General features: G+C 41.5%; 1 protein-coding gene across 2 annotated transcripts in view; it reads right to left on the reverse strand.

Moving 5' to 3' along the window:
- Positions 1-515: 515 nt before the first annotated feature.
- The window catches only part of LOC140271454 (DENN domain-containing protein 2D-like), a 33,036-nt gene continuing 14,452 nt past the window's right edge, over positions 516-19,099 (reverse strand). For both annotated transcript variants that reach the window (XM_072366679.1, XM_072366680.1), the window contains 13 exons: positions 17,438-17,485; positions 17,049-17,141; positions 10,354-10,526; positions 8,656-8,768; positions 8,489-8,558; positions 8,319-8,396; positions 6,937-7,077; positions 4,754-4,902; positions 2,684-2,855; positions 2,345-2,395; positions 2,154-2,235; positions 1,830-2,075; positions 516-1,101 (listed from right to left, as the gene is read on the reverse strand). In XM_072366679.1, coding sequence (XP_072222780.1) covers positions 1,034-1,101; positions 1,830-2,075; positions 2,154-2,235; positions 2,345-2,395; positions 2,684-2,855; positions 4,754-4,902; positions 6,937-7,077; positions 8,319-8,396; positions 8,489-8,558; positions 8,656-8,768; positions 10,354-10,526; positions 17,049-17,141; positions 17,438-17,485 — 1,484 coding nt within the window. In that variant the 3' untranslated portion in view covers positions 516-1,033. The remainder of the gene's footprint in view (positions 1,102-1,829; positions 2,076-2,153; positions 2,236-2,344; positions 2,396-2,683; positions 2,856-4,753; positions 4,903-6,936; positions 7,078-8,318; positions 8,397-8,488; positions 8,559-8,655; positions 8,769-10,353; positions 10,527-17,048; positions 17,142-17,437; positions 17,486-19,099) is intronic.

Here is a 19,099-nt window from a genome sequence, read left to right on the forward strand (position 1 = left end):
TTTCAGCTGCTTTTGGGAAAAACTGACATCTGCTTCTACAAAGATGAGAAAGAACATCCAGGCTGTTATCAGAGAGAGGTTTAAAGCCAGCATCTGTGACGGTATGGGGGTGCATCAGTGTCCGTGGCATGGACGGCTTCATATGTGTGAAGGTACCATTGATGCAGAGGTGGATGTTGGAATTTTGGAGAGATATATGCTACCATCAAGGTGACGTCTTTTCCCGGGAGGGACGATGTCAGACCTCATTCTGCACGACTTCCAACAGCGTGGCTTCATACACAGACACAGATTCTTCTGAAAAACTGCAACAATTACTGTCCTCAGTTCCCAAAGCATTAAAAAGTATAATCAAAAGGAAGCTGCTGGAACACAATGCAAAACATGACTCTGGAACAACGTTTACTGAGTGCGTTGATGCATCAGATTCTACGTTTGTTTACATTTTCTAAATTACATCAAGCCGACACACAGAAGACACTGGAAATTATGTTGTTGAAACAAATGAGCAAACGACAGATTCAAGCTTTTATTGCATTTAAGAAAAATCCCAACTTTTCTAGAAATTATTTGAAATTTTAAAAAAGTATAAATACACTCTCTGCATTTTTTGCTCATGAAAGGGAAGAAGGCTTCAGCTGTCAGTTACGTCAGTCACAAATAAGACAGAAACCGAGGATGGAGAGAGAAGAAACAAAACATTTACCTCCGTCGAAGCCTTACAGCCTAAAAATCACTGCCTGAAGATACACAGACTTAAATAAAACTAGCCTTTATTGGAAATGACTTTCCTCCTCATCAACAACTCAGCTGCAGCCACAGGCTGAGGACCAACACAGGGAACTGAAGTCTCTCATGGTAACAGTGTTTCACACTGCGAGTAGCACTAGCACAGACATACAGTAATTCACACATTGGTATAGAATTATTTAAAACCTAACCGACAGATGACATAAAACACACAATATTCACATCTTTTGCTATGTACCCCTCGAGGTATCTACACACTGACAGCCAAGTCCAACACTGACAGCTAGTGTTTCTTCGTCTTCTCCCTTTTCTTCTTATCCTGATATTCACGGATCTTTTTGTGAAATATTCCTGCAAGACAAAACAAAAGACAACAAAATATGAAGGTGCTGCAAAAAAATGCTATTTTCTGTCTGTCAAACTGTGTTATCTTTGGTGTTTTTCATAGATGCAACTAAAGAAATGGGAACAAATGATGTGTCTTTGTGACAGGCTGCTAGTAGCAAAGTGCCTAAAGATACAATTTAAAACGGCTTCTTTGCTAAGTTGTCTGTTATGTGTCGACACAACACTGGTTCATCCCTTGAGTTAGGAGCGCTTGTTCTGCTTGAATGATTCAGAGGTCAGAGAAAAAACACATTTCTCTGAAAATGTTCATGTAGAAGGACTGGACTGAAAATTAGAGAAAAAGCAGCCAAAGTCCAAAGAAAAACTTTGGAAGAGCTTCAGAAAGCTCAAGACCACTTTAAAAGATGACAAGAAAGTCTGGAAGTCTTCATCGAAAAAGACCAAGAAATAAGGGGTGCACCAGGATTTTTGGACAGTACTGTACGAAGTGGGGAGAAAACAAGGTTGCTTTGCTTTGCTTTGCTTTTAACAATAAAATGCTCGGCAGCAATATAGTTCACTTACAAGAATATGTGTTTGTGGTAAGCTGCCTCTTATTGGGAAAAAAAATACTAAAACAAAAATATGGAAGTCGCGGTCAATGAAGCTTACTTAAGTCAGAAACCCCAAATTCGTCATCATGCTACCATCTTCTAATGACGTTTTGAACCTGACTGAGTCTTCACGCTCACCTTGCTGTGGCCCAGGCTGCTGCTGCTCCGCCTCCTGGATAAACAGGTCGAACATCTGCGTCTGGATAAACTTCTTGACAAAGTGTCGAGTCGTTTTGGACTCGATGGCCTTGTAGAAACTTCTCTTCTCAAACACCGCGGGCTCTCCTGACTTACTGCATTTGACATATGAGGAGTAATGGCCGACTGTTCTCACGAAGAAATGCAGGAAGGCTTCAGACACCACCCGATTCAGCTCCTCCACCGCTGAAGGAGAAGAACAGAAAACTCAGCCAGTGATCCAGACTACTGCAGCGGTGTTCGCTCATCGCTTATTTTACTCACTTGATGCTTTTTGTCTGTTACTCAGTGCTTCTAGTACTTCTGCTTGGAGCTTTGGGGGCAGAATAGAGGCCTCGTCACCAATCTGGAATTGAAGATTTCACAGTTTAAAAATGTTTCAACTCGTTGGTTCTTCTTCTTCTTATGAATTTCAAAATCAGAGGTGAAAACCAAACGTTTCTGGAGGCACTCACCGAAGCGATGAAGGTCTTGTTTTTACCCTCAGACAAATCGACCAACAGCAGCTGTGTTGTGCAAAGAAAGGGAGCAGAGTGAGACAGTTCCTCCGATATTCACGAACACAGAAGTGACCGAAGGCTTCCTTTAAAAACGAGGGTTTTTTCTGGAAACTGCTTTCCAGAGCTTTACTTCCAACCTCTGAAGAAGCCATTTGAAATCTTAAACCTCCGGTTTTATTACAAATGAATGACTTTGCCGTCAACTTTATCGATAGTGCTTTTTAAAGGTGGGTGAGACGAACAGGTCTGAAAGGATTTCAGACTCTTTAACTTGTCTTCTTCCTGATAACTCACATCACCCTGGTCGTCGACCAGGTCCAGCAGGCGCTTCTGGACTCCCAGCAGGTAGGGGGTGGGGGCCATCACTACATCAATCAGGATTTCCGGAACGATGGAGATGAAGGTGTGCTGCCAGGTGAACGGGTAAAGGAGGGCTGCTACCGCGTGAATGACCTGAGATAACGTTCTGCAGACAGACAGAGCACCATCAGTCAAATGGGTCCAAATAAGTGACAAGTGCATTGTTTCTATGTTCATGCACATGGAGAAACATCTATTTTATTCGTCTCTTACCTTGCTATAGAGTTTGTTATGGAATACAGATGCTACTATGCCATTTACTACTTAATCCACAGTTAAAATGAACAAGAGGCCTTTGGTAAATGATGTTGCATGGAGGACGAGTCTAATTCAAATCTATATCATTACTGGAGTCATTTTAAGCATCACCAACGTATCATAAGTCTGTGACTTTAAATCATCTGCATGAAACACACATCAGAAGAAGTTTGGAAGGTGTGGAAAATGAAAGCTGCTTTAAGCAAAATACTTTGCATGTTTTGACTCGTCAACTTAATTCCTTTTGTTAATTTACATCCATTTTCACATTTCAGACCTGCAACACATTCCAGAAAAGCTGGGGCAGTGAATCTTTTCCCACTTCCTTCTCCCAACACTTAAAAGACGTTCTGGCATCGAAGATACCAAGTGATGAAGAGTTTCAGGTGTTGTTTTGTCCCATTCTTTCTGAAAACACGTCTTAAGGTGTGCAACAGTACAGGGTTGAGGTTGTTTCAAAGTTCTCCAACATTCTCCATTAGGGACAGGTCAGGACCCTCTTCTTCCTCAGCCATGCCTTTGGAATGTGTGCAGAATGTGGCTTTACATTGTCTTGTAGAAAATGCACAGACGTCCCTGAAAGAGATGTGGTCTTGAAGCGTATGTTGCTGTAACATCTCTGAGAACCTTTCTGCATTAATGCTGCCATCACAGCAGTGGAAAGGAGCTTTGCCAGGAGCACTGATGCAACCCCATGCCATCACAGAGCCTGGCTGCAGGGACTGGTTGCTGACAACAGTCTGGACGCTCCTTTTGCTCCATTTCCTCCAACAAAGATCTGGAACACTGATTGGTCTGACCCCAACACACGTTTCCACTGTGTGACGGTCCATCCCAGATGCCTTCGAGACCAGAGAAGTCGACGCCGCCTCTGGACGAGGTTAACATAAGGCTTCTTTTCTGCCCAGTGAAGTTTTAAGTGGCATTTGTGAATGGAACTCTGTATTGTAGTGCTTGACAAAGGTTTCCCACAGTAATCCATGTGGTTCTATCAGCTGTTGATGAAGGACGGTTCTTGATGCAGCGCCGTCTGAGGGATCAGAGATCGTGGGTGTCCAGCTCAGGCTTGCTCCCTTGTCCTTTACACACTGAAATTCCTCCAGATTCCTTGAGTGCTTTAATGATTTTCTGCATTGTAGAGGGAGAGATATGCAAATCCCTTCCAGTTTTCCTTTAAGGAACATTGTTTTTAAACACAACTGTGGACAAACTGGAGATCCTCTGAACGTCTTTGCTCCTCACAGACTAAGCCCTTCTTGGTCACCGCCACTTATCATTCTTCTTTACCTCATTACAAGCCCTAAATTAGCCCAGTACCAAAAATGGATGTACAGTAACAAACAAATTAAAAGAATAAGACAGAACATGAAATATTTGGGGTTTATTCTGACATAAAGTCAAAGAATTTCACACAATTTCTGATTCATTGCTATATTTGCAGTCTGTGGGGTGTTCATTTATTTTTAAATCTGCTTTTAAAGTCAGTCTTTTATACGTATTTCTGTAATCGAATAGTGTAAAAAAAAACTTTCCTGAGAAAATATGGGAATATGTGCAATTGCTTCTGTAAAGATTTAGATTTTTGTGTGATGGCTAAACAGGAAGCTGTGGTCAGTGTCTGGAAAAGTATGAAGTGAATTTGATTTATGGCTGTGGAAATAACTTTTCACTTTCTGTTGCACTTTGAGCATTAATAACGTCTCCATGGCCTCTCAGTGTGAAAGTGTAAAGATGAGTGTGATGTACCCGAGTTCTTCTGCTATAAAAATGATCCGTCTCTCCAGGACGGCAGCTGCAAACACCAGCAACACCTCCTTGTCTGTCAGGCAGCTGAACAGAGTGCCAAAGTTGACGTGTTCAAGCCAAGAATCCAGCGGCCGGGTCAGACTGAAGGTCTATGAGAGAGAGTCACAAACATATCAACAGAGGTTCCAGCCCATCACTCAACAGACAGGATACAGAATTACTCCACTACAGTCTGCTTCTCCAGCCTTATTTAGCTCTGAAGTGGAGGAAAAGCAGGTTAGTTTCACTGCTGTGATTTGCTGCCACCTCTCTACAGTCTTGTAAACATTCAGAACAGCGCTCTCACAGCCTCCGTGAACACAAGTCTTTACAAAGCCACAGAAGCCTGTCGCTGTCCTGTGGGCTGGTCACAGTCACTATCACAAACAATGGCCAGCATGAGTGAATACTTCAAATGTCTGAGTTGTTGAAACTTGGCCTGTGGGCTGCTGGGAAAAGTGTTCAGCTTCTATTCTGAGGTAAGGGTTGGGTAACACAGGACAGGTCCAGGCACAGCTCCTCACAAACACACCCACCACCAACAGATCACAAAGTTAGAGCTCCACCGTACTCACGCTTTGCGTTTCAGCGAGCAAACGGGACAATAACACCTGAACGTTCATGTTTAGTAGTTGTGAAAACCCTGGATGTTTGTGTAAAGGTTTCCTCTTGTGTCACTGAATGTAGTCACATTTTCTCAATGCAGTCTAGCAGAAATCTTGGCTGGCAGTTAGATGTTGGCTCACCCTCCAGATTACTGAAGAATCTCCCCTCCAGGGCTCTTTATTTCACACCTATGTGTATTTCATGCAGTTAAATGCAAGATTTCAAACAGAGCTGCACAAAATATTGAAATAAAGAAGTCATGCTAAAACGTTTTAGCTGATTGATACAGAAGGAAAAGTTTTATGAGAACAATCTATACTCTGATTTAAAGAGGATAAATTAGGAAAAAAAACCTCACTTTTTCTGTGCTTGAGAACAGATATTTAGGCTCGATTGTCATTCAGCGAGCTGTACAGATTTGTAGGATACAGAGTAGAATCATCAAGTCTCTCCATCTTTATCTCCACCTAACTCCAACCTCAAGTCATAATGAATTTGCCGCCTCTGAAGTGTGAAATTGAAACTTTTGCTTTTTGTTTAAATATCAACATCATTTTCCCACCAGCAGCTGTATAGCTCACTTAAGAAACACTTTCTTCCATTTCTTTCACCCAGTTGGAACAACAGCCAACAGTGGGACCCACCGTTACAAAAACAAACGCCCCAACACGGCGAACAGTTCGTAACATTAGCCAAAGACCAGAATTTCTATCTGTGGTTTTTAGACCAAAACATGAATTATTGAGATTTGATTAAAATCTGTGTGTAAGTGCAGAACCAGGTCTGAATGACAAAGAAAAAACTACCTAACAAAATTAACTTAATGATGCCGTTATGGGTCTGCTTTAAACTTTGAACGTTTCCCATAAATGCCTCTATATATCGGCACTAAGTAAGTTTTGCATTCTGCACCCCCACATTTAGAGGAAATGAAGAGTTGCAAAGAACAGCAAATACTCACTGCAACTTTAGGACTTTAAACTGCCGTTATCTCCACCATTTTATCTGCAGGTAAAGTAAAACTGAATGAATCAATCGATCCCAGTTTTATCAGGAAGTGTGTCTGTACACAGTAAAGGATGTTTTTAGCAGTTTGAGTGAGCGCTTCAGTGTTCAGTTTCATTTTCTCTTCCAGATAAGATGACCTTTGGGTTCCCCTCTGTCCTGATTATCCAAGTGCTCGAGCTCATTTGTACGACGGATGTTGCCACATTCCGTTATCACAGCGAAACTCTCACAGAACAATGTTATCACGGAGAAACAAAAACGATGTGTTGAGCTGTGAAACTTCAATCCTGCCTGTAATAAAACATATCCTCTCTTTACATGACCAAGGATCTCTTCATTGGACCGAGTTCGACATCAGAAAAAAAAATTGAGCGAGCTGCGAATTTTTTTATGTTTAAAACTGACTCAACATGTGCTATTCTGGGTTTTTAGAGAAGAACAGAAATGACAGACTCCCTAATAAATACACATCAGCACTTTTCAAGTGCTGTGTTCAGAGGAGGGGGGGGGGGGGGGGGGGTTGCTCTGACCTCAGTGCCTGACTCAGGAAAGAAGATCTTAATCTCCACTTTGTGCCCGGGAGCTGGGAATGGAGTCTCTCTCAGCTTCTGCATCAATGGGTAGATCATGGCCATGGAGATCTGCCGCCGCTTCTCCACCTCATCAAATATCTGCACACATGGCAGAACACGCACTCATGATGCAGCTGCAGCTCTGTTGAGCTAAAAGTGGGACACACATTACTTCTGTAACTTGTGCATGAGAAGTGCAGTGCAATGGCATCGGTTGAGCCAGCATACTGGAATATGTGAAAACAAGTTCAAGCCGAAATCAAACGTGTGTCTGCAGGTACGGATCGATTCTGCGCGTACAAAGCTTTTGTCCCAGCTTTCACATACCGAACCGAACTCCCAGTGAAAATGCAAACCTTTGACTCACTGTGGCAGACACAGAGGCGCTCCCAGCCCCCTCTCTGCCATCAATAAAGCTGATTGGTTGTACCCGGAAACTTCTTACACACTCGAAAGTTTGATCCATACTCACAGAAACGTAGATCTGATTTGCACTGTACTTGTTTTCAGACATTCAAATATGGCGATTCAAGTTAGCGAACACACAACGGTGAGAAAGAAAGTACACCCTCTTTGAGGTTTTACAAATCAGGGCAATAAAACTAATAAATCAGCTGGTCCATAAGGAGTGAAAAATTAAGTGAACCCTCATAGGAATTAAGAGGGGGGTTATCGATGCACTGATTAATTGATTATCTGTAAGGTTCCTAGAGCCCGCACAAATTATGGAAAAGGGCATTTAATTATGCTGCTCCCTGTGCATGGAATCAGGAAGCTGATTCACTAAATTAATTCAAAACTATCTTATGGGACTTAGAGGAAGAAAAGTTAATGTTTTTGATTTGTGACATCTATCTAGTAGTTTTACAATTTATTAGGGCTTTATCATTAGTTTTATGCTTTAATGCCAAATGTCTACTCATAGTGTGGCGTGCGTATCTTGACCAGGATGCTCTTGCAAAGGAGATCTTTGATCTAAAAAAAAAACAACAACTTTGTTTTGACCTAAATTAATCTCATGCACACAAAGATTAAAAGAGTTTTTTTTTTTATTCAACCTTTGCAGACGTATGCAGCATCTGGGTTTTCAGATGCTGAAAATTCATTCATTCTTTTTAAAGATTTTAAACTATTTCTACAAAGTTGATGCCATGACATGATGAAATGTGGGTAATCCGAGGTCATTCATTTGTTTACGTCACAAATATTGGGGAACATGCATGCACTTGATGCTATTAGCCTAGTTTGTCAGCATTTAGAGAAGCACATCAAAGTAAACCCACGCCAGGAAATGGGTGTAAAGACACTTGTAATCCTCGCTTTAAAGTGTTGAGCCACACCTTAGAGAAAAGGCCAAAACAAGCCAGCGTGCTGATGATACAGTAAGCCTCTGGTGGTCGAGCTCCGTTTCCTCCTGGCTGAAGATTGGAAAGTAAAAAAGGGGAGAGTTTTTCAGTGAGCATCAACAGTTATTTTCGAATGACATAGAGAGTTGAATCTGCACACTGACCAGTAACCTCCTGCAGTATCCATTTCTCCTGCTGCCGTCAATCTCAGTCAGAACGAAAGAGAAGGTCTCACTGGAAGGGAGCAAAAAGAATGCTCAGAAAAAGGCGCGGCCAATAAAAACAACCAGAAATACAGATCAAAGACTACCAGGTGAATGGCATGTAGTACCTGTGGTATTCAGTCAAAGGAGCCCAGTTTATGCCCTCTGGAAAACAAAAAAGAGTGATCGCCTTTAGGGTCTTCTCCTCCTCCTCCTTCTGAAATCTTGCCATCCCATCTCTCTGAAAGTAAACACCTCAACATTCATTCATTCATTCAAGTAGCTTCCATGGTTTAAAGAAATAACAGCCCCCCCAATCTCCTGCAGTTCAAGTGGCTGCATCTTAATCAATCTGAAAAGCATCAGCATTAAATCAGCTTGCAAGTTTTTTTTAACAAAATCCCCCCATAATACTTTTACAGTAATGTAGCAACTTTCTCTGTTGCAACCGGAAAAGGTGATTGACATATAAATGTCAGTGGGTGTGAGGAGATCGAATTCTGTTACTTAACAGTCACAGCTGAAAGCGACTCCTCATTAACCACGTGTCAGAATGGCAACATGTTGCACAGAAACAAGCCACATCTTAAAGAGGATTGGCCTCTCGTCCAAGTCAAGCCTCATTCTTTCTTTTTGTAGAGTCTGCATTCCAGCTGGATTCTCTGACCCCGATTCATTTTTAATGGAAAACTGTACGTCTCCGGTTTATGTTCTTTTAGCCAGGACCCACACTGATAGCATGTTATGTGGGCGGTCCCTTCATACTCATCATTAAGCTCACAGTTTGACAAAATGTCATCTTAAATTTCACTTGCCTGAAAGTTATGTTTTCTATTTGCAACCTTAACATGTTTTTTATATATATATATATATAAAAAACTTAAATCTGTAGTTTATTAACTAGCTTAAACCTTTATTTAAAAGAGAACTGAAAAGGAAATTATTTTTGGTACCAATGCGTCCCATCAGCTTTCTTCTAATGACACTTTTTAATGCTTTGGGATCGTTGCAGAGTCGTGCAGAATGAGGTCTAGCATCGTCCTGCTGAAATAACCACGAACCTCCGGGGAAAAGACGTTACCTTGATGGTAGCATCTGTCTCTCCAAAACTCCAGCATCCACCTCTGCATCAATGGTACCTTCACACATGTGAAGCCATCCATGCCACGGACACTGATGCACCCCCTTTTTGCACCTTTCTCTGATAACAGCCTGGATGCTCTTTCTCATCTTTGTAGAAGCAGATGTCAGTTTTTCCCAAAAGCAGCTGAAACTTGGACTCATCTGACCACAGAACACGTATCCACTGTCTTTCTGTCCATCTGAGATGAGCTTATGTCCAGAGAACTGGGCCGTGTTTCTGCACAGAGTTGATATATGGCTTCCTCCTTGTGTAATACAGTTTCAGGTTACATTTCTGGAAGCAGCCGTGGATTATGTTGAGTGAAAATGCTTTTCCTGAGCCCATGAGGCTGTATTGATCTTGGTGGCATGACGGTTTCTCATGCATTGTTACCTGCATATTTTTCTGAACTTACTGATGATTCTCTGACTGAGTTTGGCACAAAGTTGTGATCCACAAACCATCCTTGTTGGAAAACTAAACCTTTGTTGGATGCTTATTTTATACTGTCACCGGGTAATCTCATGATTGTGGAATCTGCTAGAATTGCATTACTTGTACAAGCTTTTCACTCTTTCTGTCTCAAGAATTTTCTTTGTTAAAACTCCAACATTTCAGTGTTTTTTTATGTTAAAGATTAAATATTCATTCTATAGAAACTTCCATGACAATATTTCCTGAAGTGAAGCACCATCAGACTGACCTTAGGAAACTGATAAGTGATCTGAGGCTCATAGCTTTTCCCATCTTTGCTCTTGAGGCTGACCACCACCAGATATTCAAAGAAGTACTGCCCACTGACGTAGCGGTGCTGCCTGGACGTGTCGTCTGCTGCCCCCGGGCTCACCAGCTCTGCAGGTTCAGGGTCTTTCCCTTCTACACAGAAACACACAAATACAATTCAGTGTGCAGATTTATCTTATATCACAGTAGTGCCACACATTTCACAGGGATTCACTGCAGTAAAATCTTTAGTTGAGATCTTAAATATAAGAAAACACTGACTGAATGTTGGAAAGACTCATCCCTAACCAGCTAAATCAGCTATCAGATGAGAGGTAGATCTGTAGATTGTAAGAAACTAAACACCCGAACACATTTTGTTCTCCGAAACGTACTTATTCAGTTTCTTTCTTGCTTTTGTATGGAAGCAGACCTCTGCAGTCAGGTCAAGTTTAGCCTATCTTAGCACACAAACTGATAGCCTCACTCTGAAGTTCAAAAACACCCTTTCCAAAGAAAGATTACTGATTAACACGCTGCTTCATGTTGGTCTTATCAGCGAATGCAAACAGAAAGGTAGAAACAGCTGGTCAGAATTCCAGTTTAATTATTTTGTAGTTTTAACCCTCTGATGCAGATTAGCTCATTAGCAATCCAGGATTATATGGCATGAGTATTCCAAGTACTCATCCCTGTTTTTTTCTTCATACTTTTGTCTTTAGGGTCTTTAACGATCAACGTCAAAATGTAGAAAAATAACGTTTTTTCTAATATTTTTTCTATAAAAGTATAATGAATGGCAATTATAGAGCCCAACTCTGTTAGTTTCGCCCAACAATGACAATGGGGGTCTCATCGTCAAAACACCTGAACCAGGAGCAATGATGGAGACGATTCAGTTTGCCCTCCTTCAGACTGGGTGGGGGTTAGGCTTAGTGAGCGTGTCACAAAGTAAGTGAGTAAGTAAAGTTGAGTTGAGTTATAAAGCTCTTTTCACAGACAGGCAGGCAGTCGCAAAGCCATGAACAGCAAAGGAGAGTAAAATAAACGTGAAAATTAAGTGTCACTAAAGCCAAATCAAGTTAGGACACAGTGAAATAAACAGGTTTAAAATTGTTCCAACAAATAAAGCTGGAGTGGGAGATTGTTCCAAAGTCTGAAAGGCTCCGTTTTTTTAAGCTTGTACGAGGAACAATTAACGATTTTAAAATCAATACATGAAACTAAAATTAGATAACAAAGTAGATGGAAAGGGGTATTGTGTTTAGATTAAAAAAAGCCTTCAAAAACCAGAGGATAACTGTCCACTATGACCTTTTTTTAAAAAAAAAAAAAACATAAACAGGAAATAAAATCCATTTAACAGGTTAAACTTTCTGCTTTTTTCTGTTTTATAATATAATCATCGACTCTCTGTCTGCTCTTCTCTTGTTTTCTAATTGTTATTATAATAGCTTGCGTGCAGAAAATGTTTGTGCAACGTGCGTGGCTCCAGGCTTGAAAAGTAAAAGCACAAAAAAGTTGCATCTGGTTATAATGGCAGAGCTTGGCACACACCTCTTCAGTCAGACACACTGACTCTATAGACAATAAATTATTAAAATGTTGATTAGGATAAAAACGTTCCTGTGGTGCTGGTGACGGGGATAAGGCAAACATATTGTGTGCACTGCTTACAATGAGCCTCCCATTTACCCCCAGCACAAAAAAACGACACACGGGAGTGTACCTGAAAGCATCCAAGTGTTGCACCATGATATCCAACTTTCAGAGCAAGATTAGACAGCTGAGGCTCCAAAGTGCACGTTGAACTAATTATTCAGTTACAATTTGTAAGTAACTCCAGCTGATGATAACAAGGCTGGAGCTGTTGGACCGAAGTTTAAATACACACTTCATAAACTGTTGGAGATCTTATTAAATCATTACTTTTAATACAGTCTATCGCTCCAAACGCTCACTCTACACCAGCTCCATTTTTCTCCTCAGCTGCCAGTCTGCTCATGTGTTCTCTGCTGCATTCCTCCCTTTTAGTCTGAAATAACAGGACCACGGGGGTTTTCTTTCTCTGGTTGAAAGCCCTCTCTTTCCCTTTTACTCCTCTCCTCTACAGTTTTAGGTGCTAAAGTCACGGTGTTGTGCATTAAGGGGCGAGCCTAAACCAAATATCTAGTGGCAGTTATTCACTCTTTGTTTCTTCACCAGCAACTTTACAGTGTTTCCAAAGGCGGGTTGCTTAAAACACCTTGGAGACCTTGCCACAGTTCTTGTGTGGATTTAAGCCTTCTGTGTCCTCAGTTTCTTCATCGAGTTCTCTCGCAGGACTTGTTTGGATGTTTAATCTTGTTCTCCTGCTTTATATGTGTCACAAATCGAAGCATCTCAAGTGTCAAAAAGCTTTTTGCAAAGTACCGTAACGTTTCTATGTTTGTGCTCAGCTGGATGAGACTTAACTGAAGAAGAAAGGAAAAACGCCAGAGTGACTTCCTGACCCTCCATCTGCACCCATCGCAGTTCTTAATATTGTTGCTACAGCGGCTGAGCTGTTCAGTTTGTGTAATCTTGGGTACTGTATTGACAAGACATGTTGCTGTAACAGGGCTGGGTGCTGTGGACAGCAACTTCAATCATATTAATTATCAGCTAGATTAGGCATTAACCCCTTCCTATTCAGGTAAAAGTGTCCTAAAACACCTACACCCAAAGTAAAGTGAGAACCATTTCGAACCAATAGGAGTAAATTATTGATTTGGGCAACTTTTGAAAGCAAACACAGTAAATATTTTCCCAGACAGTCAGAATCCCTCTAAGTGTCTCTGCAACTGTGTCACAGATGTGTGAGCACACTGATCTTGTAAGGAGACGCCTGTGGATGTGTAACGGTTGTGAGCTATGAGCTGGAAAACAGATCAGACCACAGCCTGGTGCCTTACTGAGTCCTCGTTCAAATCTGATAATGCTAATATTTTACTGCTTTTTTTTCTAAAAAAGGTATGTTCAGGAGCTCTGAAAGAAAATACAGCTCCACAGAGACCGCAGAAAGGTCCCCTTCCTTGTCTGACATTTTTTTTTACCATTTTTGTTTGGAAAATGTGGATCAGTGAAACACCAGGAGGCTTTAAGCTGCCTCAGGGTTGCGGTTTTTGTTGATTGTACCTGCTGTAATCTCTGCATCATAGAATATTTTGCATCAATCAAGTCATAAAAATCTCAGCTTTCCAATGGTATGTCGCAGTGAAGCAACTTTGGAGTTTAAACCTACGTACACAGCAAAGTTGTGCAGAGAACGGCTAAAAAACAGATTGTTCCCTAAAGACTGGGGCTCAGTGTCCGGACCGTTTCATTCCCCATAGGAACGTGTAAAGATACTGATGTGTGCGGTCCTGCTTTTCTGGTCCATATGCCTCTTCTCCTGCTGATTGGTGGTCTCCTCCAGTCAGTCATGGCTCAGGAACGGCCAATAAAAGGACTTTGGATCTGCACTTCTGGGCCTTCTTGCCGCTTACACCGTGGTTTTGTGTGGGCCACAGACCTTCGGTCATGTTGGTTTTGGTTGTTAGATATTTGTATGTAAACCTTTACAAATACGTTTCACTTTCTTCCTTCGTCTCCGAATCATTTGACGTGCAGCCATTTCAGCCGATTGTACCCGTTTATGTTGAAGTTAGGGAGTTTAGTTGTAGGTTTGGATATTTTCTTTTTAATTTGTGGTAAGCTCAGCAGTACTTTTCATTTAGAGTTGGGAATGTTTTCTTTGTTGTGTCGGCTTTGGCTCTCCCTGAGGAGATGGCGCCTTTTTGTTTTAATCTACAATCTAAAAAGAACCCAAATTGCTTCGACTATCTCCTCATGTTTCCGTCTCGGATTGAGTTTCTCCCTTTTTCCCTTTAGAACATTTATCATTCTTTAAATACAGTCTGTATGGATCATCTTTTATCAAACTACTGGTCTTAAACTGTTCTTAAGGGAGAATTACTGAATGCTTTCAGCTTCAGTGTCGCCACAGGTCTGCAGATGTGAGAACTATCGCTCCATAAATGCAAAGCTCATCTTCCACAACCATCGTCTGAATGTGGTCTTATTAAGAGACGCACACAAAGCCACGCAGTGCACCTTAAACTTAAGTTTTTATAAAATACAGATTAGAACACTGAGCCTCTCCTTCTGTAATAACTGATGCTGTTAGACAAAAAGCCTGGAGAGAAATAAACCTTTACACTTCCAGTGTATTTTCAATCCCACTTGTTTTTCTACGTAACCTTGGAACATGTTTTTCTATGTAAGGTTAGAGGGATTATCTTGGCCTGCTGCATGCTGTACAGCGCTCACCACGAAGCACCTGATGCATCACCTCCAGCTCCACCACCGCGGCAGGATGTGCAGCATGACCCACTTCAAACAGGCAGCTTGTTTGCAAACAAAGACTTCAGACTCAACGTGACGATGAAAGTGGGAGCATCTCTAGCTTCCGAAAGAAATTAAGAGAATTCACTCGTTTAAATTTGTATTAAAAATCTCCAGGAAAGTTAAACGACGTTGTTTAGCGGTGTTGTAGACAGAGTTGCGCGTGGAGGCCATCTGCTCCACTTTATTTAGTTTAGTTTGGGCATTTTTGTCTCCTCTTCTCTCTCTTTTCAGTTTCTGTGTGTGATTACTGTATGGACACTTGGTTCAGAAATCTCTTACATTTTAAAGGGTTTGAGAAGGTATTTAAATAGGCTCGTAAAGTGATAAGCTGCCCTGGATTCTGTGACTTACACTGAGTTTCATGTGACAAGAAAACCACAGATTTTCCTCAGGCTGCAAAAGTAGGATAAAAGATTTCTGTATCAGCAAAAATGTACATTTATTCAAGGAAAAGTGACATCATGACATAACCTAATAAATACCTTCCTGACTGTATTTTCTCTTCCAGACGAGAATTTCAAATAGAGTAAATAAATCCTGACATGAAAGACTAACAGAGCAGCTGAATTCCTGAAGACTTCTTGACATTTTTCTCTCATATATGAACAAGAGCAGTGGTTCTGTTTGTGTCTTCTTCATCCAAGTTTTGTGTCTGCTTAGCGACTGCAACTCTGGACGACAACAACGCTTCTTACCTTTCTGCAAATGTCTCCAGAAAACTCTTAATGGATTACTTTGATAATGAAGACAGCAGGTCATTCTTAGAGAAGTTCTGCAGGTATGAGGAGAGTTTGATATCTGTGAGGATGTCAAACGAAGTCACTTCCTTTTGTTTTTGGAAGATTACCATATACATCACGATGTGAAAGTTCTGATTCAGCCCTCATTAGCCAGACGTAATCTTGAGCTAAGTGGTCTTCAGCAATAGTTCGCCAGGTTTTCTGAAGCTCTTTGAGAGTTTTTCTTGGGACATTGGCTGCTTTTTCACTCATTTTCAGTCCAGTTCTTGTACCTGACCATTTTCAGAGGAATGTGTTTTTTTTTTTGTTAAGCCACTTAACTCTGACCTCTGAATCATTCAAGCAGAAAAAAAGGCTCCTAACTCAAGGGATGAACCAGTGTTGTGTCGACACATAACAGACAACTTAGCAAAGAATCTGAATTTTTCATTTGATCCTTAGGCTCTTTGTTACTAGCAGCCTGTCTCAAAGACACATCATTTAGTTGCATCTATGAAAAACACCAAACATAACACAGTTTAACAGACAGAAAATATATAGCATATCTCAGCATGGTGTGCTGTGTGTCCTTAAAACATCTGAGGAAACTGGACAAGTGTAGGACAGAAGACCTAAAAAACTATGTACAGCAGATGAACAGTATCTGAAAGTGATGTCCTTAAGAAAGAGGAAAAAATCCAGCAAAGACCTGCCACAGGACCTGAGAAATGCATCTGGACCTTCAGCTGATCCATCTACTGTTGGCCCAAGCCTCATCAGAAATGGTCTCCATGGAAGGGTGGCTGTCAAGAAGCCATTCTTAAGGAAGGGAAACAGGGAGAAAAGGCTGAGCTATGCCAAATGACACAAGAAGTGGACTGAAAATCAGTGGCAACGGGTTTTATGGAGGGATGAATCCTCCCCAGAGCCCGGACCTCAACATCATTGAAGCAGTGTGGGATCATCTGACAGAGAACGGAACAAAAGGCAGTCAACATCCAAAGAAGGGCTTTGGGATGTCCTTCAAGAAGCCTGGAGAACTATTCCTGAAGACTACTTAAAGAAATGACAGAAAGCTTGTTTAAGAGGGTTCAGGCTGTGTTGGAGAATAAAGCTGCTCAGAGTAAATATTCACTTTAAGCTCCTTAGAATTTTACAAAGCCTGTTTTAGCCTCATATACTGTACATGTATACGTGTTTCAGTAAATCACTGCACATATGTCCTGCTTTCCTAGCTCCACAGCACAGTAGCTGAGCATTTTGCCTCTTCTTTTGACCCCATCTCCATCTATCTAATGTCCCCTGTGAAGATGGGCCTCACATTAAAAAACCTCTACTTTGATGCACTGAAATAGTGCTATGGCTCCAACTTCCTGTGCTGTGACAAAAAATGCAAGAGAGGAAATAAAAAAAGACATGTCACGCACCAATTATCTGCAGCTGAATTGAGGGCTCAGTAGCACACGTAAGTGTTAGTGTGAGCCTTCATCACAACATGACCAAACACCCACCTCCCCCACCTTCTTCAAAAGTACTCATCAGCACTCACTGTCTCTTTTGCCTTTGCGGAAGGAGGACCACATAGCACTGAGCCTCTTCAGGCCCCCTTGTCGTCCATCAGTGTCCTCTGACGGAGCAGCACCTGCCAGAGAAACAAACGCAGCAGCATCTCAGTTCTGAAACCACAAAGCAGAGCTAGCATCACAACACTTCCTCTGCTACCTACAACAGCCCAGCACTCTGCTGCCAGTGTCTGCAGTTTACTGGATGGTTACAGTTCTGCTCAGATTGGAGTCACGTATCACAAACCACATTCAGATTTATTCAGCAGCACACAGAACGCACGAGTCTGATGACATGTTCCTTAAGGTTGATCAGATACAAACTGACTTTACAGCCAAAAGCAGCCGCCCGACTGAAACAGCGACGTGTACTTACTGCGTTTCCCAGGGACTTCAGAGATGAGGTTGTCTTTGGGCTGCTCACCTGGACAACGCAAATACACAAACACAAGTGCTGAGTCACTTAGAGTCCATTTTTATGAACTAGTTCCAGGCAAAGTTTACATTTAAAATAAACTAAGGATGCAGAACACTTAATCATGGCCAGGCTGTAGACACCATTCTTATTAGCTTTATTTCAAAGGCTTGCGGTGCATTAGATCGTGTGTATGTGAACAGTATAGTTGATTCAATAATAGGAGTGTCCCATGGCTTATAATTAACTGTGTGAAATGTCACAAGCATTAAGCTACTGATTGGGAGCAACCTTTGTAGTGTTGTGTTTCTATAATGTGGCAGACTGACTCAGGCATGTCTTGAGGACTTTTTTTGCCATCGTAACTTTGCAAATGAACATGAACAGAAGCTTGTTTTAATATAATCTGGCTCCAGACAGTAATCCTGCGCACTGAAGCACCTGTAAAGTACATAAAACAATAACAGAAAGTGTTCACTTTTCTCCTCCGGGTGAAAACATGAAGGTGCATATCGGCAGGGCTTTCCCTCAGCTGCTTGGGTATGAGGACAAGTGTCCCATCATTATAGTTTGGCTTTATCATAGTTACCATCATTAACAGCTCCTTGTTGCCCGGCAACAAAGCTGCAAGAAAACATCTCTTTACTATCAATCATCTGTGTATACAGCAGCACTAACAGTCTGCTGAATCATCTGTTTACCTCAGACTCTGAGGAAAGAATTTTCATACTCGTGCTGCATTCAGGTGACACGGGAAAGATCAGCTTTGAAAAAAAGAAAAAAAAGAAAAAAAAAAAGGCAGCTTCAACCCATGCTGTGTGAGCCAGATTACAAACCAGGTCGCAGACCAGAACTGGTTTCTGTAGATTCCCACAAACTAGCACTGGCATGCAAAGATACCTTAAAGGCAGTAAGCTATATCGTTACCTTTAGGGACCAACTGCATGTGTGTTATACAAACAGTTTAAAAAGAACAGCCACACCAAGACATCAGCTCTTGGGGGGTCCTCAAACCGTCCGTCTTCCAGCAGAGTCTATTTCTTTTTTTCTTTTTTTTTTTTAAGGGTTTTTTTGGTGCCAGCAGCAATTATACAACAGTAGTTGGGGAAGACAACAGTAAACAACAGTAAAGGGCCACAGGCTGGGACTCGAATGCGAGCCAGCTGCATCAAGGAACTACAGCCTTTATACAAGGGACACCCGCTCAACCCGTTAAGCTACACGGTGCCCAAAGTGATGTAAGTCTAAGTTTACTTAGACCAGGATCTTTTAGCAGGTTCTTTCCCATCCTCCTCCATTTGCTCCACAGTAACAAGAGCCAAAACAGAGTTCAAGAGTTGGTAGGGCGGTAGTACTTTTGAGACTACACAGAACCTCCTCTGATTGGATTTTATTTTACTTTTTATTTTCCACCTTTCTGTCTCTGTCTTTTCTGGTTTAATGCCCACAAAAGCTTATGAAATACCATCGACTTACTGTTTGTAAACACAATGAATGAGGACACAGACAAGAAAATAGTAACAGCAGCACGATGAAACATTAATCTGATTGTTACACGGTTATGCTCCAAGACACAAATAAAAACCCCTTAGAAAACAGATGAAGCTGATGAACACTTCCTGG

The sequence above is a fragment of the Leuresthes tenuis genome, unplaced genomic scaffold (genome assembly GCF_036924035.1).
Source record: "Leuresthes tenuis unplaced genomic scaffold, fLeuTen1.0.hap1 SCAF_16, whole genome shotgun sequence".
Classification (NCBI taxonomy): Eukaryota; Metazoa; Chordata; class Actinopteri; order Atheriniformes; family Atherinopsidae; genus Leuresthes; species Leuresthes tenuis.